General features: G+C 39.9%; 1 protein-coding gene across 1 annotated transcript in view; it reads right to left on the bottom strand.

Annotated features, from left to right (window-relative positions):
* Window positions 1–24,102, bottom strand: part of CCDC174 (coiled-coil domain containing 174) — a 53,272-nt gene extending 29,170 nt beyond the window's left edge. The window contains exons 1-5 of the mRNA XM_069206300.1: window positions 23,970–24,102; window positions 20,474–20,578; window positions 19,908–20,008; window positions 9,427–9,485; window positions 6,348–6,525 (exon numbers count right to left, since the gene is read on the bottom strand). Of these exons, the coding sequence (XP_069062401.1) occupies window positions 6,348–6,525; window positions 9,427–9,485; window positions 19,908–20,008; window positions 20,474–20,578; window positions 23,970–24,011 (485 nt within the window). The 5' untranslated portion in view covers window positions 24,012–24,102. The remainder of the gene's footprint in view (window positions 1–6,347; window positions 6,526–9,426; window positions 9,486–19,907; window positions 20,009–20,473; window positions 20,579–23,969) is intronic.
* Window positions 24,103–25,254: the final 1,152 nt, after the last annotated feature.

Below are 25,254 nucleotides of genomic sequence, written 5' to 3'. Positions count from 1 at the left end.
TACAACTTTATATAATAAATCAATTATCATTCAACTATTCTGATGTTTACTGATGTGAGAAGGCACCAAGTGGCAGTCTTTGGCTAGCGCCAGAGCCTGTGGGCAAAGTGCTTTGTTTTCATTTAAAACCTTTTGACTCCTGGTACAGGGTCGACTTTGGGAATTTAATAGAAGTAAACAACAACTTAAAATTCTCAATTCTGTGTAAGAAATATGTTCTTTAAAAATGTAACAACATTAACTTCAACCAATAAGAAGTGTAAAGTACTTGTGCACATCTTTACTGATACAGTTTCTTTCATAAGAAGAGCAGGCAAGGCAATGTAAAGGAACTACGATTCTAACCGGGAGCTCAGAGTTCTTATGGGAACCCTCATGTACCCTTATAACCTGGGAATGCTACTTTCCAGCAGTCATCCACTAACATTGTATTCCGACCTCAGGCAGTAAGCAGGAAATAGGGACGGGATGAGGAGAAACAGGGAGGAGTAGGTGCAAGTTAAATAAAACAAGAAAATAAGCACTATGGAGGGAGCAGCTGGCGAGGGGAGTGGACGTGGAAATAAATGGTACCTCAATCACAGCAGGAGCAGCGGACGGGCACTGATTAACTGGAATCAATCTGTGCTTGGAACGTGCTCCACAGGAATGATCAGAAATGACATTTGTGGCTGCACTGGCCTCTTAAGGATGTTGAAAAGAAGAGTTAGGTTCAGCCAACAAGTGGTGAAGCAATGGGCGGGCTCCAAGCCCTTACTGCATACAATAGTGTCTCGCAAGCGAGACGCATGCACTAGCACATGCCTCCCGAGACTCAACCTTAAAAATGAAATAGACCATAATAAATAAGTGGTCAGAAGACAAACACAAAAAATGGTCTTAATCAGTAGCTAACACCACCAAATCTGAATTCGCACACTACAACATTTGTTCAGCTATCTTGCACTCTGGAAGGACTCTATGCCTTATAATACAGCAACTCATCCCGAATCCAAGATGTAACCAAGAAGCGGTAAACTTAAATCATATAAATGAATCAAAAAAAATTCTCAATTGAATCCCTGGCATATTAATTGAAATATTTGAGGGGGGAGGGATGAAAGTCCCTCTATGACCAGACACGGTTACCTATAACAATTGTGTAACCAATAATATTAGCTAAAAAGTGCTTTAATTCACGCCACCAAGTGTTCATTGGAGGTTGAGAAAACCTACTCTTACTCCAACTTGGAAAGAACAAACTTAGAAACTTGGGGTAGACATTGAAATGTTTAGTATAATTTGGGCATCAATGACTAAAACCAATCATATTTACTTCAGAAAATTATTTAGCATACAGGGAGTGCAGAATTATTAGGCAAGTTGTATTTTTGAGGATTAATTTTATTATTGAACAACAACCATGTTCTCAATGAACCCAAAAAACTCATTAATATAAAAGCTGAATATTTTTGGAAGTAGTTTTTAGTTTGTTTTTAGTTTTAGCTATGTTAGGGGGATATCTGTGTGTGCAGGTGACTATTACTGTGCATAATTATTAGGCAACTTAACAAAAAACAAATATATATCCATTTCAATTATTTATTATTACCAGTGAAACCAATATAACATCTCAACATTCACAAATATACATTTCTGACATTCAAAAACAAAACAAAAACAAATCAGTGACCAATATAGCCACCTTACTTTGCAAGGACACTCAAAAGCCTGCCATCCATGGATTCTGTCAGTGTTTTGATCTGTTCACCATCAACATTGCGTGCAGCAGCAACCACAGCCTCCCAGACACTGTTCAGAGAGGTGTACTGTTTTCCCTCCTTGTAAATCTCACATTTGATGATGGACCACAGGTTCTCAATGGGGTTCAGATCAGGTGAACAAGGAGGCCATGTCATTAGATTTCCTTCTTTTATACCCTTTCTTGCCAGCCACGCTGTGGAGTACTTGGACGCGTGTGATGGAGCATTGTCCTGCATGAAAATCATGTTTTTCTTGAAGGATGCAGACTTCTTCCTGTACCACTGCTTGAAGAAGGTGTCTTCCAGGAACTGGCAGTAGGACTGGGAGTTGAGCTTGACTCCATCCTCAACCCGAAAAGGCCCCACAAGCTCATCTTTGATGATACCAGCCCAAACCAGTACTCCACCTCCACTTTGCTGGCGTCTGAGTCGGACTGGAGCTCTCTGCCCTTTACCAATCCAGCCACGGGCCCATCCATCTGGCCCATCAAGACTCACTCTCATTTCATCAGTCCATAAAACCTTAGAAAATCAGTCTTGAGATATTTCTTGGCCCAGTCTTGACGTTTCAGCTTGTGTCTCTTGTTCAGTGGTGGTCGTCTTTCAGCCTTTCTTACCTTGGCCATGTCTCTGAGTATTGCACACCTTGTGCTTTTGGGCACTCCAGTGATGTTGCAGCTCTGAAATATGGCCAAACTGGTGGCAAGTGGCATCGTGGCAGCTGCACGCTTGACTTTTCTCAGTTCATGGGCAGTTATTTTGCGCCTTGGTTTTTCCACACGCTTCTTGCGACCCTGTTGACTATTTTGAATGAAACGCTTGATTGTTCGATGATCACGCTTCAGAAGCTTTGCAATTTTAAGAGTTCTGCATCCCTCTGCAAGATATCTCACTATTTTTTACTTTTCTGAGCCTGTCAAGTCCTTCTTTTGACCCATTTTGCCAGAGGAAAGGAAGTTGCCTAATAATTATGCACACCTGATATAGGGTGGTGATGTCATTAGACCACACCCCTTCTCATTACAGAGATGCACATCACCTAATATGCTTAATTGGTAGTAGGCTTTCGAGCCTATACAGCTTGGAGTAAGACAACATGCATAAAGAGGATGATGTGGTCAAAATACTCATTTGCCTAATAATTCTGCACTCCCTGTATGTTAAAAACTTAACATCCAAGATTGACTTCAGCCTCATGTTGTTGTCTTCTTTATCAAGAAACACCTATAGTAGTATGAGCACCGACACCATCATGATCAACACCGCAATGCAAGTCATCTAATACTGATACTATGACAAGTACTATTCAGTGACAGGAGTGAAAGCCTGATGGTAAAGGATACAGCAAAGAATTTTCTTCAGAAAAATCTTGAAATCCGATAGCGGCCTCCAGTTCTAACAACTTTGTTGAGGATGGAAAGCAGAGGTACTAGTGAAAGTTGTCTGGTTCCCTCAGATTCTGAGATCATTTCTTTAGCAGTGGACGCATGACGGCTGGTTTCACTTGAATAAATATCCGCCGGAACCAAAAGAACTGCCACTTGCAAAAGGTGCCAAACTATATGTTTTGCTGAAAGCCAAATTTTGCTAGGCAGTGGTCCTGCCTGGATCCACAGTTCTTAAGCAGATGAATGCAGAATATTGAAGTTTCTGGTGGAAGAGGAAGGAAAGTGCCAGGTGGGTGGACAAAGGGGTTATATAATTTAAAATCTAGAAATTTACCAATTGAAAGTAGGATGAACTCTTCTCCAGGTATTGCTCATGAAAGCTCTGCACTTTACCGCAACTGTCGGACAGTCAGTAGCTGAGCTACAACACTGACTATATGGAATAGTTATGTAGGTTACTTTGCTGCTGTGGTAATTTTCTTACAGAAATAACTTTTTGATAATCTTAGCAAGCAGTTCTATTTCCTTGGCTGTACAAATAATTTGAGACTGCTCATTAGTGTTTTTTCATGTACTTCTAACTTCATGGGGAGCACATTGTATTATTTAACAAGAGGGGAGAACAATCACATGCCTAAAAATTAAGCACTGCAGTTGCAAATATGGTATTTATAAAATTGGGGCTTGGGGATTATGATTATTATTGCTATTAAGAGAAACCTTTATTTATTAAACTAACAAAGCCGACATACGTGTAAAACGTCCCAGACTTTTTATTAACCATACATGAACTGTACTTAGTACTGCCATCGTAAACTGGGAATGTTAAAATAAGTAAAAGAGTGATATGAACAAAGTAAAGCACACAAATTGTAATTGGAAATAGGTAGCCTATATGCTCACATGCCCATGTGCAAAGTTAAGATATGCATATGCGAGCGCCACAGTAATTTGATATGTAACAAGAGTACCATAAAATTAGTAATCGTTTAATTACAAATGCACACGCTGTAAAAGATATGAGATACATGTTGTTTGAACAGCTAGACAGAGATATTAAAAACGTGGAACGAGTCCTTTATGAGCAGGAACAACACTGGACTTATAGGTTGGGCACCCATAGAAAAGAATTAAATGATGACGTGTTGTGGGGAACATTATGCCTTAGCCTAATGAAATTCCCCCCCCCCCCCTTATTGAGTGTATAAGAGGAGTGGTGAATAAACATCTAGACCTAAACATGCCCCACACAATTATTTAATGAGAATAAGGATAACACTTCTGGCTCTATTTTTTTAGGGAGGGTGTTATCATAGATAAGGCTTGTAGATGTCTAAAAAATCCTCGTTTTGCGACGATTTTTATAGTTCACTCGATGTGGTGAAAAATTAACCAAAATGTTGGACAATACAAAGGGTGTAACGGATCTCTGCTACTTCCAAACTCCTCCCATCCTTTTGAACTAAGAAGATTTAATATTACACAATTTAAGTTACACAACTGTCATACTTCAATTTACAGTCTCATTGATGCTGTAACTGCATATGGAGTGATAAGCCTCTAAGTTGTTCTTGAAAAAATATATTACCCACATGCAGATACTCAGAAGATGGATCGGTAGTCACAATTGGAGGCTGAATGTGAATAATTTCAGAGGCTGGTTCACTAAATCAGTGGCGAAATTCAGTTTGCCAAGGAAGATGATGCCCTGTTTCCTGAACGCAATAGAGTGGAAGCATTGAATAAATGATTACCTGAAAACTAGAACACTTTTTGAGAGGGGCTGAAATGATTTCAGACCTAACAGTTAAAGAATTCAAGTGAAAGAATAGAGAGAGACAACTGGAAGTACTTCTGTAACCTCAGATCTGCCAATTACAGAGATGAGGCTAGGCTCCGACTACAGTGGTAGCTCAGAAACCCTTGCAATTGCCCTCAACAGAGCCCACAATAAAAACAGAAATTGGATGTACTCGAATTAAAAGAAGCTTGGTTGCAGCTAATTTTTAACCAGCCTGGATATTTTGCAGCAAGGATGCACTGGAGTGACTTGGCAAATGCACCTGTCTGGAATCAAGATGAAATAGGAGGAAATCAACTTTTTAATTCAAATGCAATAAATCTGAAACACTTTTCTTCTAAGTTCATTAGTCTGTGCTGTTTAACAATACTATTTTCTGGGTATGTACATTATGCATACTGAATAGCACAACAGAAAGAAGTCCAGGATTTCAAGTCCAAGACAAACCTAGGCACTACTGTAACATTCTGGTGTGCCCTCTGTATGGCAGAGCTGACGGATGAGGGATCGCATACTTTGCTACTGACACCAAGGAAGACATCAATGAAGTCAGACAAACAGAATAAGAGATGTCAATTGAATATTAAACAGTAAATACAGCAGGATGGTTTGTGTTGCTTGCATTCCAACTTGGACACTGCTCCCAATGAACGTACTTCGATAAAGCGGTGAAAAGGTAGCTTTTCACCCCACGTAATATTTGTCTGCAACTTTGATAAGAGTTAATGGAACACTGAGATTTAAACTTGCTATAATAGAAAAGAAGTCCGAAAATCTTATCCTGTGGGGACTCTACTCTTCTTAAATTTGACTATAAGATTACATGGGTTAGTAGAGTGCACCATCGGCTGCTTTCACAGCTTCTTTGTGTTTTTCAATTGTGAATGAGTTAGATCCTAGTGGAGACTGGTCATGAAAATACCAACAAAAAGATAGAAAACAAGAGAAAAAGAGAAAGTAAGAGCGAGAAAGTGCGTGCTTATCCCTCTATCTCGGTTATGTCCTCCATATTAGTAAAAGGTTACACAGTCCTTTCTTGTCGCTTGTTTGGATTTGCACTGATGTAAAGACCACCCACCCCATGACTGGTCTCTGAAAGCCCATTGTTTTCTGGTAAGTGGGCTTTCACAGCAGAATAGTGTGTGTGTGTGTGGGGGGGGGGGGTCGAGGGGGAGGACTGGGTCACGCTATCTTCCTTCCCTTTCAATCAGTGCGGATAAGCCCAATAAATGATGTACAGAATGTTACTGCCTCTTCAACCTACAGTAGGCTTCATGCAGCACATTGGATGTGGATTATATATGTTTGTTGGGTATGCTAGAGTTTCTGGACCCTACAAGATTAAGGTCAGAAAAGCCTAAACAAGGACATTAAGCCACATCTCTAGTTAAAGAGAACATTGAGGATATTACCAACCATTCTTCATCAGGATGTTCTGGAGGTGGTATCTCTGATTCGTGTAGTCTTTCTTCTCTCTCAACACATTCTGATTCTGTATTACTTGGCGCCTTCTGACTCAGAGCTTGGACCTCTTTCCTTTTATCGATTATCTTCTGAGTGAAGTCCACAAGAAAAAGATCTTCTGTCTCTTCATCTAGGAACAATGTAATTGTTCGAAATTAAAATCTACGAAACAAACCACAGGCATTTTTCGCATGTCATTTAAGTGCCAACTAAACTATGGTTTGACCTGCCTTGTTGATCACAAAGTGGAAACGTGTGTAGCCACACAGCAGTTTTATTATCCTTCTGAAAACAACTCATCTTATAACCTGGGTCATTGCTACTCCATGTCAACTACAAACACGAGTCCTCAAATAAATGTACATAGACAGAGAATGAGAAATAAAAAGCAAGAGGCATGAGGTAGGTTGGACTAAGATCCACTTTGCATAGGAATTGTATGAACCAACCTATCAGTACAAAGGTCGGTTAGTAAAATTCTTTACTGGTCACAAATATGTCCAGATTTGTACAGCCAATAACCAGTACACCTGAACCAATGTACATTTTTAAAAATATTTTTGGGGTCATTTTCAAAAACTACTGCACAAATTTACATTAAATTAACAAAAGTGTGCTTAATGCAATAGCTATTATATTTGTTTAAGGTTTTGTGTAATATATCCAGTTTTTTTGCGCCTATGACCAGACAACTATGGGAGATTAAGGGCCTAATTAAAACTTTGGCGGATGGGCGACAGGGACGTTGCCGCCAATGTGGCTGCCTCACCGCCAGACCCATTACTAATTTCCCGCTGGGTCAGCGAGCGCAAAATCAGTTTTCGCCCTCTGGCCCATCGGAAACGGCCTACAGCATTGTCTCCAGCTCGTAATAGAGCCAGCAGCAAGTCTGTAGTGTGCAGGGTGCACCATCACCAGTCACAATATTCATTGTCTGCTATGCCAGGATGGCAACCCTACCCTACTGCCATGAAACCGCTGGCGGAGAAGGGACTCATAATCCCTAGGGCAGTGCTGCTTGGCAGATTAGGACCGCCAGACCATTGTGACGATGAAAACCGCCGTATTGGGAGCGGTCCAACCGCCACAGCGACCGTGGTAGTCATTAGACTGCCACGGATGTAATGAGGACCTAAGTGTACAAGTAACATGTGCAACTTCCACTACTCTAAACTAGCCCACAGGCAAACACATTATTTCGTTGGGAAGTTTGAAGCAAATTTATTACATGAGATCAATTGTACAAGCAAACAAAACCATTTTTTATGCACGACTTGGATGAAGAAGTTCCAAAGGGTCCCTTCATACCTTCATCAAGCTTCTGTAAGAACTTCTATCATACTTCCATACAGCTCGATTTTTTAGGGGGTGTTTTTTTTAAATGTATTACAATCATCTCATCAGAAGCAACAGTGACATGTTTATGCACAGAATGAGGGGCTTATTAGAAATTCAACTTTGGAACACGGTTGAATGAAAATGCAATGGCAATACTAAATTAAGCCATGTGTTATTGAAATTCTGCTCATTCTGGGATCACTGATAATTCAAAGAAGATACATGGTAGTCCTACTTTACAAAAATTCAGTACTTATTGCTTGAATCAAAATGAAGCTAAATCCACGCCCTTTCCCATTACCACTTCTTACAAGGCTATTAAAATAAAAAATCTGCTCTCGCAAATGATCAATGCAGATGATCTCTGTTAAAGAAGATGTGGAATCTCTACTCATGATATTTGACTCCAAGTTCCATTATTCAACTATTGTTTGCATTTCATACAGAGCCATCCTAACTCCAAGAAGCAGTGGAGAACTTTACAGACCAAATATGACAATGAAACTAAATGTGAACCAAGTAATTTGCAGTGAGTTGGGTACAATTATCGCTTTCTCCCTAGCAAACATCCTACTAATATTACGAGGAACGATATAACCTCAAAAATTGATTATCTCAATTCCCTTTTAATTTGGGGCAGTCAAGTACCTCATTCAAAACTGAAATCCATACATAACTCCACCACTCATACAGCAAACACATCAAGAAGGTAGTGCACATCCTCCATCGTAAGCCAGTGTACTATTCAGGATAGAAAGCATGGTTCAAAGGGTCATGGAAATGGTTGCTTAGTATACCTCAATTGCAAGATTACAATGTACAACCCAAGACAAGCACTGCGGCAAAAGTGAAATAATTTACTGACATTGCCAAAATGCAAAAATAATTGTGCTGGAGGGAAATCCTTCTCATTCAATGCAATCATAATGCACACAGGTCATGTTTAGGGCTCCCTGTTTTATGTTTTTTCTTTTTTTAACATTTCCGTCTGTATTTATCTATATTATTTTTTGGCTATTTTGTTGGTATTTATCCATATTATTTGTGGTTTGAGAATAAATGGAGTCCTAAAATGGTACGTTTCCACATTTATTTAACTCATGAACATGCACTCACATTTTGATGCCTGTTGCATTTTAGCACATTAAGCAGCCAAATATAACAAAATCATTGCACCCACTGGTATATATTACCATTATACTTCATATATATGTTAACATATGGTAATATTTCCGGATATCTCATCCTGTTTTTAACTTCCCGTGCTGTTTATCTCCTCATCTGTTGGCCTGCAAATCACATATGACAGCATGGCAAATCACTCACAAGAAGCACAATTTTCAGTATTTTTTCGCTTTTAAAAATAAATACAGACAGGGAACACACTGTTTTCGGTCTGTATTTATATGTAAAAATCAGTAAAAATTGAATACTTTGAGCCTTAATCATGTTCTCTTGTTCAAAAAAATCCTTAAAGGTGCCCAATTTTCAATATTATTATCTAAATTCAGTGCTATGGTCTAATGGCTCTACAAATGATAGATGATGATACTGATCCAGAGGTCTGGCCAGCTACAATGAATTGGACATTAAATACTGCAGAAGATGAGTGGGCAGAGTTATAACATAGATATCAGACACAACACATCAAATGTTAGGACCAACCACTGAATTTCCTCTGTGTAATGGTTACCTGGAAAGTCGCCTTTGATCATCTGGTCATACAGCTGAGCTTTCTCTTCCAGTTTCTGCCTAAAGGCATTAAAAAAAAAAAAAGAGAGAAGAAATCACAATATAGTCCTTTCTCGCTACATCCAAATTAATTTCAAGCATTGCTTTTGTTAATCAGTTAATATAGAGAACTTGTTACTGCAGGTTTGCAGTTTCTTAGAGCTATAACTAACAGATGTCGCCATGACCAAACAATTGTACTCAACTTATGGACCTCTGAAGAATGAAAGGATGTCAGTCCTAAAGGGGCTTGCAGGTTAAATGCACCTCTCGGTAACATGGGCTCAACTCAGTGAATTATATCACCATCTTAAAATATGAAGAGCAAGTCATATTTCTAACGTAATTTACCTTTCAAATCTTTATTTCCCTTAAAGAAGTTACAATGCACACAATAGCTATGCAACTATAAATCTGCAATGTACATTAGGAATTATGAGACTGTATATTCTTTGACTTGTATTTTAATATTGTGCTGTTCAGCCACTACCTAAGCACATACTTTCCCATTTGTTACTGGGCTTCCTCGCCATTACTACTTAGTACCTATGTCCTGAGGACAGTGGTTGCTGCCTTCACAAAGCCCTTTTTGTAGTATATGAACCTTTACAATCTGGGGTCCTTGCTTGTGTATATATGGTACTTCAGAAATATGTGAAAGGAATACTTATGTCTTCATAGTTGTGGACTGTGTGAAGTTCTGTGTTGTCGCAGTTTCTTATCCCTGGTCTCTGGTTCAGCATTCAATTGTATAGGAGCAGACATGAAGTAAATCCAGAAGATCTTCACCTCTAGAGGCAGTAGAGATTACAAGTTTTTGAGCTCTTCTGACCTTCAGCTGATAAGGTAGAAAGAGTTCCAGAGTGTGGTTCACAGTTAGGAATGCAGTTGGCAAAGTGTGGATCCTGCAGCTTTGCAAGGTCCTCCACAACAGATGAAGAGCAGGCTACTCCTTCTACAGCAATAAAATTATAAATAACGGCCAATAGAAAGTTAAGGAAGGTTATTAGTCTTACTGTGGTGGGCTGAGGAAAAACAACATTGCCAACAGGATCAGATGGATAGTCAACTGCTTGTACTATGTGTGAGTTTTAAGACTTGCATTATATGGTTGAAGTAGTTGGTCATTTATTATCCACTCCACCAATGTACTTTTTGTAATCACATTGTGCTTGTGCATTTCTGCCAAATGGTCCCAAACCATGGCCAGTTAAGTGCTCTCATTGTGAAATGTAGTGGGCATGTGTACTTCCCGTCTATCTGAGATTTTCACAGCCAGCAGAGACAGTGTGCGAGTGAGAACGATTCAAAACAGTAGGATTCTGGTACAGAAACCAGTCTAAGACATAACACCAGCAGATTAGGGACTAAACCTCCTCTTCCAGCTGACACTGTCAGAGCCTAGACTATCACTGAAATGAAAGACACTTGTCATGGACAATGGTTGCCATGCCGTGCCAGGAACTAAAAAGCAGTGATTTGATTTATTGCTGGGGGTACAATAATCCCTTACAACTCAATCGCTGCTCATCATTACTGAACATCTTTTCCTCTACCTGAAAGAGGAACTCGAGAAAGTGCACTACACAAGCACATCTACATTTGACCAATATTGTTTTTCAGATCCACACCTGCAGCAGACCTTCAATTAGGCAAGGGCTTAGGGAAGCCAGAGACAGAAGCTGACTTTAATTCTGTCGCGTGTTACTGTTACAGGACCAGAAGTGTTAAAATTACAGACAAATAGCGAATGTTAAAAGATCAGCAGCGGGAGACAGGCATGAGACTTACGTCACAGCCAGTTTGTGTAAAGCAAAGCTAAGTGCAAACTGATCAAACAGTTTTCAATCAAGTACAACAAGACACCCACAGGAATAGGATGTATAAAACAATTTAAAAAAATAGAAGCATAGGCACGTTAACCACAGGGGTGTGGAATTCCTAAAGCCCGATGCTCAGGACATATTGGTTGGGGTCAAGGACAACAAGTTTTCAAGTTAATTTTTTCTTTGGGACAAGTAGGCCCAACCTCCTGCAACACAAACCCTTTGGCTGTCAATTTACAGTACCACATTAAAGAGTAGGCAAAGTAATGGTCTGCAGTTGAGATAATGTATCCATTTGTTAATGTGTTCAAAATTGTATTTAAGGTTCATTAATGTAAAGCAAAGCGTTTGTTATTAGGGTGAGCGTCCTAAATAAATGTTGTAAGGTCGGACACCACTACTGACAGCAGTTCCAGTAATAAAATGTGTATGCGTTTGCAACTTTTAAAATATGAGGCAACGTATAATGTTCCCAGAATGCTCTCTGATTAAATGTCAATTTTTGCATAAGTTTAAAAGCACGATTGATGATTTTTTGCTTTCAAAATAAAATGCTCACTAAAATATGCAACTAGGAACAAAATGTTTTGCTAAACTACTGTAAAACTTAGGTAACATTTCTTTGAAGCATCATTTAGTACAATGTGTTTATGCATGCAAAAAATATTCACAGTGGAAAGTAATTGTAACCAGTTTCAACAAGATTATGGGAAACCTGAATATAAACAAGCATCAGCAAAGCCAGTAGGTCTAACATTGGTAGCCAGTCTTTTGGTTTTGTCACTGCGTGTCTGTTTTAACATGGCTTTTTAAAAACATTTTTGTGGGAGCTGCTGGGCCCTCACGCTGTAACAAATATTAGCAAGATGCAAAAATATTTTGGTTGCAATAAGCACACATTGCTACAGTATTTCCTGCTACTGAACAAAACTACTTTGTGTGTCGGAATGCTCCTTGTGAAAGAGCAGATTGTGATTACTGTAATGTAACATGAATTTGTAGAGCATGGAACTTGTCACGTGTGAGTGTATCCAGTCGATGAGTAGGAACGGATTCTGCAAGTAGTATCAGTCACAGTGAAGCCAGCCGATAGATGGATAGAGATATAATTTTAATAAAACACCAGAACTAATTGGGGGATCAGTTCTTCACAAAAGTGCAACCAGGGTATATGTCTTTACATTAGCACACATTTGCATATTTCGTGAATTCACAAGAATTTACAGAAGTAATCCTAGAAAATATTTGTGAACTGTATTAGCATGAGCAAATGTGCAGATGTAGATTTGCTCATTCAAAATCTGTTGAGCGTTTAAGGGTTCACTTTCCCTTTAATCACTTTTTTCCCCAACCGTGGGAATAGTATGGGAAATAATTAGAGAAGAGCTAGTGAAAACCCCTAAAACATGCAAGTTAACAGGTTTGCACAGAATAAAAAAAGGCATTCCACCTTGGAACTATTGCTTGCCGCTACCGCCAGACCCAGTCTGTAGATCTGCGGAAAGGTGGCAAAATAAAAAAATTGCTAGTATTCAAGCCCTACTACAATACGAGCCCTGACATAATCAGAGAGGCTATTACCAGAGTTCTAATATGAGATTGCTGCCATAATTTGCCGTCACACCACACGGCACCAAAAGGACAAGTACATTTTTTTTTTTCACAGGACAAGTAGATTTATGAAGCAACCTGTCCCATGGACAAGTAGATATTTTATTAAATTCCAAACATCCTGAACCACCTTCAGTACTGATTGTGTCCACCTCCCCCACAAACACATCACACACCAGCAGATGAGACGCATAAAAATAGAAGAACCACGCCGATCCAAAACACAGAACAAGGAGTGAAAAAGTTAATGAAGTCCCTTGTGACCTGTGCAAGAAAAAAATTCACTTCAGGTACTAGAGCATCTAAACGGGTCACCAGTGGGTAAATCCAGTTTCACAAAACCTGCAAGAGGGTATACCAGATATCCAAATGCATAGAAAGCACACTTAAACTGGATTTCCTGCACACATAAAGCTTGGAAGTACATGAGATCAAGAATTCATTTGACCTAACCAGTAACACTTTCCATAAAACAAGCCCGACTGCAAAAGAGCAGCTTGTGGGGGTTACAGGGGGTGGGGCCGCATGCAGGGGGTGGGAGGGGGGGGATCGTGTGGAGCAGGATTAATTTAATTTAAAAAAAAAAAATAATTAAAAAAAAAAAACACAACTTACGACCGTGCCGCCGATCCTCGTCTCAGCAGCAGTCAGGCACAGGCTCCCAGCGTCCCCTACGGCCAATCCTGGCGCTGCTCAGAGCGGCGTTAGGATTGGCTGGGGGCACCCAGCCAGGGTGGGAGCCTGGACCTGCTCCCTCCAGCCCGGCACAGTGTGCATGTGTGTTTGGCCGGTGCGAGGCGGCCGGCCAAACTTACATGAGCATTGAGGGGAGTGCAGACTGCACTCCCCTCAGGGCTCGTCATTCCCAAAACCTCGCCCCATTAACAGTTTATTATCCTTTCATTGTTAAAGGATTTGCAGCGGTTGCTGGTGGTGGAGGAGGGGGGATGTAGGGGGGAAGCAACGCTCCTCCGCCCTACTGCAAAAGAGATGAAATTTAAACAACCTATAAGCTAGGTTTATCAAGACTTCATGCTCCAAGTAGGGTAATAGAAGCAAGTGCAGGTAAAAAAAAGTTTTAAAAAACTAGTCAGAAAGCTAAAAGAAAATTGAAAATGGATGAATATGTATTTATAGAACAGAAGTCACGATGGGACAAGTCAAAGGATAAGAAGAATGAAAAAAAGACTAGCATAGAAATAGGTAATTGTCACCAAAATCTGATGGACCTAACTAAAGTAAATACACCTATGCTGTAAATGACTACTGTGTTATGGGTAATGTCATGAACAGGGCTCGAAAAATCCACTCGCATTGGTGAGTCCTATTTTTAATACTTACCCGTCTCTTCTGGCGAGTTGACACTGAACAGGTGTTCTGTTCAGATGAAAAGTGGAGGGGCAATAAAAGATGCCTTTAAATCTTGTTCTTATGTCACATTTGCTCTGTGTTCTCAGACAGAGGTCAAAAGTCAGTTTTCGTTAGAATTAATTTTCCTTCTGACTGCAGAGTTCTAGGACTTTGCAAGGTGAACTGTGTGACCTGCTGCTTAGAATGTCAAATAAAAGAATATAGGGTGTCAGGTTTTTCCTAACACACAACATTTAAATGACTAAATCAACTGTGCAAACATTTCAAAATATATTTCAGTAGTTGGAAAGCCCTTTTTTATATTTCTGTGTGATGAAAAATATTTTAATAGGATCCAAACAAATCAGAATACTTTACATGTTGATGTGCAAAAGATATGTTTTCTGAAACCCAATTTTCACAGATTGTTAATACACTATATTGTTTTATCAGTAAAGCTGCAAGTTAGTGGAGAGGGTTTTGGACATTTCTTGGAAAGTTACTGTGTGTAGATGACAATATGTTACCACATCATGGTTTAGTAATATTTTTATTAAAATTGAGTTTTAAACAAACTGAGAAACACTCCTGCCCTGATGTCAGTGCTGTTAGTAAACTAAAAGAAGTCCTAGGTTATGTGGGCTAGACCTCATGGGTATGTGGGCTAGATTCTTGTGATGCATGCAGCAAACTTTAGTCTACTTAATCAAATAAAAGAGGTTCTTTCGTACTGCAGAAATGCTGAGTTCACATATTTGAAGGTGCAAACATATGTGAGAATTAAGAAAAAGGTGACTCTGTAAACTATTTGCCTAGAATCACACAATTTGAGACCCGTTTACGAGTCAAGTAAATTACAGTTAGGTCGAGCAGATTATTTAAGTTACTCGACCTGCAGATCTGGTAACATTTTTATGATTTTTCGAGCCCTGATGAATGATGTAATGTGTGAGGTCATAAGCAGTGTATGACAGGGGCGCAAGTTATAGTTAGCTCAGTAAACTATTGCTGGTGAATTTCAGTGTGCTGTTGTTTTTTTAAACATTAGTTTTTGTCTTATTTCAACATTTATCTACAACATCACGTTAACCTATATTATTTTGTAGTTTTTTTTATGTAAGCCAAGATCTTATAACTATACCAAACTATAACATAATTTTAACGTTTGCTTTTTTTTAGTGAGCTTCAGTTTTTTTTTTTTTAAATCATATTCAGCCAACTTCCCACCTGAGCAGGGCCAAAGTGGTTGGCACCAATGCCTGGACCCAAACCCCCTCTGCGCATAGCCTTTGCTGTGTGCAGTAGGTAGTTGGCTGAAGGGTCTGGCCGCTGGGCAGGCCCTGTGCCCAAAGTGCCATGGATGTCCAAAGCACATTTTATTTATTTTTTGCAGGTACCGCAGTACCCGCTGCACAAGCTTCACATCCCCATGCAACTGCCGTACCATGCAAGCTTCCCCCTAGGAATCTTGCATGGTACAGCAATAGCACTGGGAGGTGAAACTCGAACGGCGGCTCCTGCAGGAGTACTGCGGTAACTCACAGGATCACTATTCTGAGCCCCGCTGAAGTATCGCAGTTTTGGGGCATGGTTTTTTTCCCCCCAGTTTGGCTCATGAGGGGCTCGCTCCGAGTATGCCTCACAAGTGCCTGGAGGGGTTAGGGTGTCCCTACCCTACGCCCTTACACCCCACTTCACAAACTATTTTAGGACACAGGGACTAAGTCCCAGAGTCTTGTAATGTCAGACACAATATTTAGTTCACAGTTGTGGCCAACCAACCAGATCACTGTTCTGTGGAACTAGTCCTATGGTACCGAAATGTCCAACAGGAATTAAAGATCCCTCATCCAATCAGAGGGCCCTATTTTTGGAATTATTGATACCATGGCACTCCTGTGGGACTAACTGCGCAGATATACTTAACTTTTTAACCCATTCAAGTCCAACCTGAGCACCTCTTTAAACGTGAACTCCTCAAAAACAGCTGAATAGACTTACACCAAATTCTAACAAGATTTGGCAAAGTCAATTGGTCTTGACAATCTGAGATGTATTGGCGTTGTCAATGGTAATGTCTTTTACCAACTACATTCTGATTCCTACAGTATTGCTATTTAACTTTAAACATAGAAGAACAGGTCTGTAGATGCAAAAAGGAGGAACAGGGGATCTCAGTCAGTGCCCCAGTTTACCTGGTAAGCTCCCTGTATTCGGTAAACAGTAGAGGCTCACTATAACTACGAGTCAGAAATGTATACTAAATGTAACCACAAGACCACACGATTTAGCTTTTGTCAACTATGTAAGCTGTGCAAATACCTGCAGATGTGTCAGTGGCAGACATGCGTGTGGTGTTGACTGCAGGTATTACAATTTCGGTGATGCCTATCTTTCAAATCACTACTTTGGGTTTCAATTAGTCATCTAATATCACCTTTGATAGAACCTAAGTTCTGTCTTGATCATCCCACATTTGAGTTTTTGGCAATTCCTCTATTGTTAAGTTTAGACTTCAATTCAAAAAGAAAGCTCTAGAACATTTTTTGATCAGCATGGACATCAACATATTTCTCAAACAGAGGAAAGCATTCTTTCTTGGCTTGCTGTGCACACCCATATGCTAATTGCATGTAACAACAGGACGCTACCTGCTACTCGCTCGTTTAACATGTAAGTGTTGACTATAACTTAATCAAACAACCTTACCTCTTCTTCCCCAAATGAGTGTGTAACACAGAGTAAGCAAAATAGCATTGGGGAGAAAAAGACAACGCCGCTGCCATCCAAGGTTGCTACCTACGTGTGGGGAAGGCACTGTACAGGCTCTGGAATGTTCTTTTTTTTTGCCTGACCCTTGACTTTGAACTTTTACTTATGATGATTTCTGTGTTGTGATTGTGGGGCCTAGTACTTTTACAAACAAATAAATAGAATGTAAAAGCAACATCCACTTTTTTCATGATCATGCTGAAATGTATTTTTTTTTTAATGGATTTCACAATCACGAACCACTTTATTGAAGCAGTTTTTATTTACCTGAATGCAGACTTTCTTTTATAGTTCAGTTTGGATGTTGCCATTTAAAGTGTGTTTAATTGCTGGTAATGTACCATGGACTAGTGTGCTAACTTCCGAGTTTGTGCTCCTCCTCTCCACTACATACATTATTATGAAAGTAGTTTCAAACTCCACCATTATAAGTATTCCTGCCGAAAAATACATATCTGCTTACATACTTCCTTACACATTATTGGTGATGCTGAAAACAAGAATCAAAGCAGGAGCGGTTTGGAGAACGGAACAGACACCCTAGGAAAACAGCGTCTGGCATTTGATCTTGGGCTTTCAGTGCACAGCAAATGTGACGGTATAAGAACAAGATTTACAGGAGTGGAGCTCAAAGGCAGTAAAAACAGGATTGATTGTGTGAAATGCTTTTCCCAAAAAAACGAAAGTAGTTCCTGAAACAGATGCAAAATGGTGACCAGTGGATTGATAAAGTACTAGGTTCCTGCTCTCTGGGAGGGCTAAGCACAGCAAAAGGCATGTCAAATGCATGCCATGAACAAACAAGGGAGAAAGAAAAGGAGAATGATGGAGCCAGCAAATAGGAAGCCTAGGGACGGGCTGAAGCCCACAAAGTATATACAATATGTCTCAAAGAGACAGCACAAGCGTGGTCTATCCGAGACCTAAAAAGCAAGATTTCTGAGTAAAGTTCCTATGGGAATTAGCATAGTAAGTCAACATTTTGGGAACACCAGCTATTCTTGGCCCTAGCCTGAAAGGTTGGTACAAATCTTTCTATGAAAGAACCGAGGCAAACATGTTTTTTTTAAGCAAAGTTTTGTGCAGATTCATTAACAGCCAAAGTTATTAGCTTCACAAAAATTTCTCTTCATATGGAAACTTTCACCTAACTAGAACTACAGTGATATATAGAAATATCTCTCATCGGAACCTGCTCTCACTTTATCTATATGCCAGTCCTTCCCTTTCCCTGTCAAAGTAGAAATGTAAGCATTAACAACATCAGAAATATAAAATAATATTAAATAAATTGTCATTTATTTTTTCTACTGTTCTGTGGCTTTTGGGCTGTGTTATGCCATTAATTGTGTTTGGCCACTGACTTTATGTTTCACCACAGCGCATATTAGTTGTTCAATGTTCACTATTAGCACATTACATGTCGTATTCAGTTTAGCTGCCTATTGGCTTTAACGTGGCATTAGACATTACATTTTGTATTTAGGTTAGCTGCCTATTGGCTTTATCGTGGAGTTAAGACACTGCAGTTGAGACATTGCAGATGAGCTGTTTTTCCACATGGTAGACCAAGCTGTGATTTTCGTATTTTGTTCTCACCGAACCCTAGCATGATAAGAGAGAGCATATTTTGTGTTTTTTTCCCTCTACTCAGCCTTGGGAAAAGGAACGGGACTTGGTGACCAGGCCACCCTCCGATGCTTGTTTTTTTCCCAACTCTGACTTACAGTAGCCAGCATTTTTTTTTTTATAATTCTCCTCCAAAGGGGAGAGCTTTCTAGAAAGTTCTCTATTCAAAAGATATAAAACAGATGACTCTGTTCAGTAACGTGGAATTCCGAGACTTCAGTCAGGAGTGCGCGCCAGCTGCCCGACGTCCCGTGGGGGTGGAAAATCTCTTTCTCGCAGTTGAACAGGAGTCGTTCTTCTTGCTGGCATGGGAAAGATGGAGCATTTGGTGGGCCCTACTACGGTGATGAATTTTGACTTTTATTCTTTGCTTTGAAGTTATGCTATAATATAATCACATATATTTGCTGTGTACATTGCAATTGAGAATCACTTTGATATGTTTTCCTTTCATTGCTGTGACTATTTTTAATCGTGTGCCTCCAACCTATTAATCTCTTCTCTCAGGAACCTCGTGGTGAAGTAATAATAAATGTCTTTTTTAAACTAAGCAGTGCATTCCAGAGATTGTTTTCAGCTCGGTCATTAGTGAAAGCAAAACATTTTGGCGAAGTCGACTGCAGGATTCGAAAGGGAATAAAAGGTTTAACAAGTTAAAGGAGTGATTGTTTCACATTGTGCCCTAAATAGTCTGAAGTGCATAGTTCTGTTATTTTGAAGTGTAAATCAAAACAGGCTGACATTTGCACATTGAGAGAGAAAGGGAGGGGCAGACATGAAGTGAAAGCGAGAGCAGTATCTGATGAAAGATGTGCTGCTGCGGCCTTCGGACGACCTGCACTTGAACTAAAGGAGACCTGAACTCACAAATGGGGGACGGGTACTCGGGGAGCTAATAGCCTTGCTGCCCTTATCTTCAGGGAAATAACGTCTGCTAATTACCCTCCCTTTAAAAGGGATCCTCACAGGGGAGGATAATGAAGAATCATTATTGAACACTAGATTTCAGGCAATAACGCTAATTATGTGTCTCTGGTATGTTTGAAGAGTAAAGAATTACAGAAGCACCAATGGAAATTCAAGAAACACTATGAACTAGTGTAATGATGCAGGGCAGTGTTTCCAAGCCACATCGGTGAACCTAACTAAATGTGATAACAGGTAACTTGTCAAGTAAGAGGAGGGGGGGGGGAAGCTTAACACAGCAGAGAAAGTACAGATCCCTTAAAATCATTTCAAGATATGTTAACTTTACCTTGATTTGTCCAGCGTTTTCTCCTCTTCAATCCTTTCTTCAACATCTTTCTCTGCCCTCTCTGTGACCCCCGAGTTCTGCTTCGTCCAGATGTTGGATTTCTGCAGTGACACAGAACCTTTATAAAGATGCATGTACACACATCGTACAAGAGAACAAGGTTAGCATACATGTAATGTTAGGTTGTCAGGATGTAGAATTAAGATGATACAAGAGAATGATCATACTTTGATTTTCATAAAAACACACCTAACCAAGAACGTATTTCACTGATGTTATCAGAATCACCTTGAATTAAAGATATGCTTCCTTCAGTATACAATCAATATTAAACAGATACAAATACAATGGGAGGGATGCATGTTAACAAATTAAGGTATAGAGGAACTTTAACATGAAGATTTATGTGATACACATTCATTTTGACGGACTATGAATGCATTGTAAGTAATCAGGTGAATTCTCCTGTTGCTAGTTGACCTAAGGAAAACAATGCAAAAAATAACTTTAAATGGAATTATAGAATGAACGCAACTGAGTTAAGCTATCATTTTTACCATTCTCACCTTATTGACTGTCTTGGGTTTCACTGGAGCTCCAGCATCTTTCAAAAGTTTCTCTTTTTTAAATTCCTCTTGCTTTCGAAAGAGTTCTGCCTTGAGATCTACCAACTAAAACATACAAGTAAGATGACTATTATAAACAAGTTATGATGTAATATAAAATAGTGTTATAATGTGGTCTTCAAAATTCCTTGCAACTTTATTTACTGATATTGTTTGACTACAGATGATCTAAAATCTAAAAAGTAGATCAACATCAATGTGGATGTTTTAGGTACGCGCGACTAGTAGGAATCATTACCTTGAATTAGTTCTTCATATTTTAGGAGAGATAAAATGTGAGCTATAACCTATGAAGTGACTCCGTAATGTCTTAAACAGGCTTGCTAAAAGACAACAAAATGCCACTGCCTCAACATGGAGGCCACATGCTTGCAATAAAAAAAAATGTAAATGCAAAAATAAATTAACCATTGCATATAATTTTGATAAAATAGTATGGATGCGTCCTAGCAAACTGGTACACATAGAATAGGTATAAAAACGCTTTTTAGTTTTAATGCATGCCACAGTAACTTGTGCATAGTAAAATTACTATTACCACTAAATTACTGTTATCTGAAAACAGTAAGAATTAATTAAATAAATATATATAGTAAATGATTGGTCCGTCCTGGCACTGAATTGCAGTTCTTGTTAGATGGATGTGCATATGTGATCATGTTTTGCCTTCCTGAGTCTGTGAAGATACGAGGGAGTGGGCACAAAATCACAATTTGATACCATCTTTCCAAACTGCATTCAGGAGAAACAGCAGCACAGTTGAAAACACTTGCTCTTGCAGTGCTCAAACTGAATTGCATAACTAACAGTAGACTCCTTCACGCATGCTTTTTGATTTCAAGGAAGCGTTTGACAGAAAACTGCTATGGTACAAGTTAAGCAAATCCAGGCTGGTAGACCATACTCTCAGCTCTATAACAGCCTTATACTCTAACAATTGGATCCAAGTAACGTTAGGGACAGATGGAACCATGTCGAAAAAAAAGCCTTCATCTATAAAGGTCTGAAACAGGGTTGTGTGTTGGCACTGATTTGTTTGTTGTTGTCATGAGGGAACACATTTTAGGGCATGTCCCTCAAAATTAAACAAACATTCTTTGCATGTTCTGCAATATGCCAATAACTGCGTTAACATCTTTTTAATGGACCATTCTGCCATAGGTCTCCAACACTCACTGGATAATCTGGAATGCTAATGAAGAAATAACAATTTAAAAATTAACAATGAAAAAACAAATGTGAACACCTTTCCAAGGCATCAAATGAAATCCAGGAAAATGTGGAAGATGGGCCCCCTTACAATTAGCGCATCCATTAGTACCTAGGGTTGATTTTCCAAGCTTTAGACCAACCTAAGCAGCTCATGGAGTCTCTTGTCACCAAGGAAGCAGATATTAGATTTGCATTACAAAGAGCTTCAAACTATCTTTCAGGTTCTTCCTTAGTAGCACTTTTTAGTTTTGAATGCTAAGTATCTACCATTGCTCACATATGGGCTTGAAGCCTTCCCTGGCAAAGTCGGTCAATGGCTCACCTGGGCACAGTCAAAGCAGCATAAATCAATATTCAACTTATCAAGCTCAGCAAGGTAAGTCCAACTTTGTCTAGAGTTTGGTGTTATACAGCAAACACTGGCCCAAAATGCTGCTTTAGTAAAATGCTGGTTTGTGTTAATTATGGAAGGCAGAGGCACCTTTAAATATTATTTGGGTCTCGAAATTTCATATTCTAAGTTCAATCCTTGGATCCTAGCCCTTCAGACAATCCCAGTGGCTTACAGATGATCACGCCATGGAAGCTTAATATCACTTCAAATAACTTGAAATTGAACCTCAAAAGATAAACAATTGTTTAAACAGATCTTGATTTACAGATCTTGAAAGCAAAGCAACATAATCCCCTTATAGTTTCCACCAATACTGAACCTGCAGTCCCAAAGGTACCTAATGCTGTTCAATGAAACATTTATTGAGTGCGGCAAATCACCCATGAGGGTCTCGAGGCACTGGAGCTGTATGCTGCTGCGTTAAGGAATGATCATTCAAACATCCAGGTCTTTAGTTCTCTTCTGAATCGCTGGACAGTCTAAACCCAGTCAATAGCCAATTGACCATTAGGCTTGTAAAGTTTTTATCTACGTTCAGTGAAATGCTCATACATCATGGTCATTTGTTCTGCAATTATTTGGCACTCCTTGAAGTATAATGTTTTTAAGAGTGCATTAGCTCTAGATAACTTTTTATGTATTTGCTAAGACGTTTATTAATCATGCAAATAAAGATTCATTTGGTCCGAATAAGTACGAAAGGATGTCCAGAGAACATAATGAAGAAAGTGAGAAAGGGATATATCTGTAATAAGGATGGGTAAGGTAATCGGATTAGTGCATTTGACCAGAACATACATTTCCCAACTCACAATTTATCTAAGAAATCAATTCATTTTGGGCATTGAAGACAAAGTTTGCTATAAGAGGACGATCTGGACTCGTGGATTAGAAAACAATTATAGGCATGAATTCCCAGTGACATTAAGCAATATGGTGACCTTAAGGATGGGCCTCATCTTAGAGGCCAAGAAAGGAATTTTCCAGAGGAGTCCAGCTACTGGGCTCCCAGGAGGCACAAGAAAGACCATTTTGTGGAAGGGCTTGAAGAGGCAATTGTAAGAGTACCATAAAATGTCATTTTGTGTGGATGCAAAATTAGATTTCTGGTGGGGAGGGACAGGTTGAGAGTGAGGCGCAAAGCATGTCGAAATAAGTTGGAAGCCTGACTATCGAAGACTGACAGCTAGTTTACAAACTGCCGTTTTCTACAAAAGACCTTTACGCACAGGAAAAACTGCGATCTATCCTGCACAATAGCGCCAAATGATAAGGCCCCCCGAGACACTCACATGTCTATACATGGTGGCGCTTGTTCAGAACACACTAACTATAGAAAAAACATGCTATTTTCCCAACTCGTGACCACGTCATACAATAATTAATGTTGTCTAAAGAGTTTTTAGGATAATTCAATGTTCTCCCAGTGTCTGTAAAAGTCCCTCAGAATATGAGTCTTACACGGTCAAAGCCCTACTCAAGCTGAAACAGCCAAGTGGTTCCATGCAAAGCGTGACACACCACTCGAGGCTTTTTGGCCAACAAAGTGAGTGTACATGTGAGAGAGACCTCGAAAGTAAACTCCGCTGCTGCAACAGACAGAACTGACTGAAGGCGACACACTTGATGCAACAAAGGATGACTTGTGAGCAAAGGATTATTTTTCGAAATCGGGGATATAGGATGCAACAGGAAATCATGAACAGGACACAAATTTGGAGGTGGTACCAACAGGAGAGTACTAGTTTTAGGTGAGGACGCGCAGTACAATTCCCTCCCAACACCTCTCCCGCAGCAGATAAGGCATGCCCCCGCCCATGCAGTGGGTACCGAGGAGGCAGTGACGTCCAGCGGCTTTTTCCTCTTGTCCATGATCTCCCCCAAAAAACAGATTCACACAATAATCTCAACAGTGCTCACTTCGCCGCCATCGCTTATTTTGCGACATGAGCCGTAAAGCGTACTGCTACTCGGCTCGGGAAATAGAAGAAGGACTCGGAAGGAACAGGATCTGCGTGTTACCAAGGCGGCCTTCGTGGTAGGTCAAAAAACGCTTATGGAAGACACGAGACGCCGATCTTTCAAATGTATACTTATGTAAAGTTACCGCAATTGGTATGTTTTTCTGAAACTATAATACTGAGTCTCCAAACGTTCTTTAATCATCCCCGTAGTATGTACACATTTAAAAGTAACTCAACCTACTAATCAATTAAACATTTCTAAATCTATTTCCGATGCAATGCAAACTATGTTCTTGAACAATTGGGGAACAGATTCTTTTGATGTGATCACGTCCGATTGAAAAGTTCCCCATCAAGATGGCCGTCCTGTTCGTCAGTAGTCGACACGGAGGACCTCAACGGGCAGCTAGGTAGGAAAATATAACATTGTCTTCCTAGGACTGAGATTTTCCTAGCTTTCTCTATAGTTTGGCTTTCGAAAACCCCAGCGCCGTTTCATCCGGGGGGCGGGGGATTTGCAAAGTAGGTTGCTACGGTAGTCGTAGCTGCCGGGTTGTCAGAGCACTTACGTGTGACATTTTTATGGTCTCAGCCTGCTTAGGTGTGACATTACATTGCATTATGTGTCAATTTGAGTGACACTTTACTACTAGTAAAATCGAAATATGAAATGAGAGATACATTTTTTAAAAAAAGCACCATCATTTGCTTAAGGAGAAGTCCTGGAAGTTGTACAAAAACAGCTGCACCACCACTGTAGTACTTATGGGTGGTCCTGAGAGCAACTCTTGGATTAGAACACGATTCCCCTGGGGGCCAGGCAACAATTCATCATCATAGCTAGCAGGCCTTTTACAAAGGTGTGCGCCGGAACCACAAAGTGGCCGAGGTCTAGCCTTCGATGTGTGTCAGTGCACAAGGTGGGTTAAACTCTGGTGTGTGTGGTCAGCGTCGTGCGTTCTGCAGCCTGCCGTGCACTACTGGACTGCCTCAATGCGCGCAGAAGTTCAAGTGCTGTCAGAGTGCGCTGCAGGCAGAATAACCAAAGACGGAGGACAATATAGAAGATAAGACAAAGGTTATAAATTGGGGCAGACCCTATCCGTAACAAACAAAGTGTAGGGGACAGACATATAGAACTATATGAATAG

This window comes from Pleurodeles waltl, chromosome 9 (assembly GCF_031143425.1).
Source record: "Pleurodeles waltl isolate 20211129_DDA chromosome 9, aPleWal1.hap1.20221129, whole genome shotgun sequence".
Classification (NCBI taxonomy): Eukaryota; Metazoa; Chordata; class Amphibia; order Caudata; family Salamandridae; genus Pleurodeles; species Pleurodeles waltl.
Note: the sequence above shows the minus strand (reverse complement) of the source record. Positions and strands in the feature narration are given on the sequence as shown.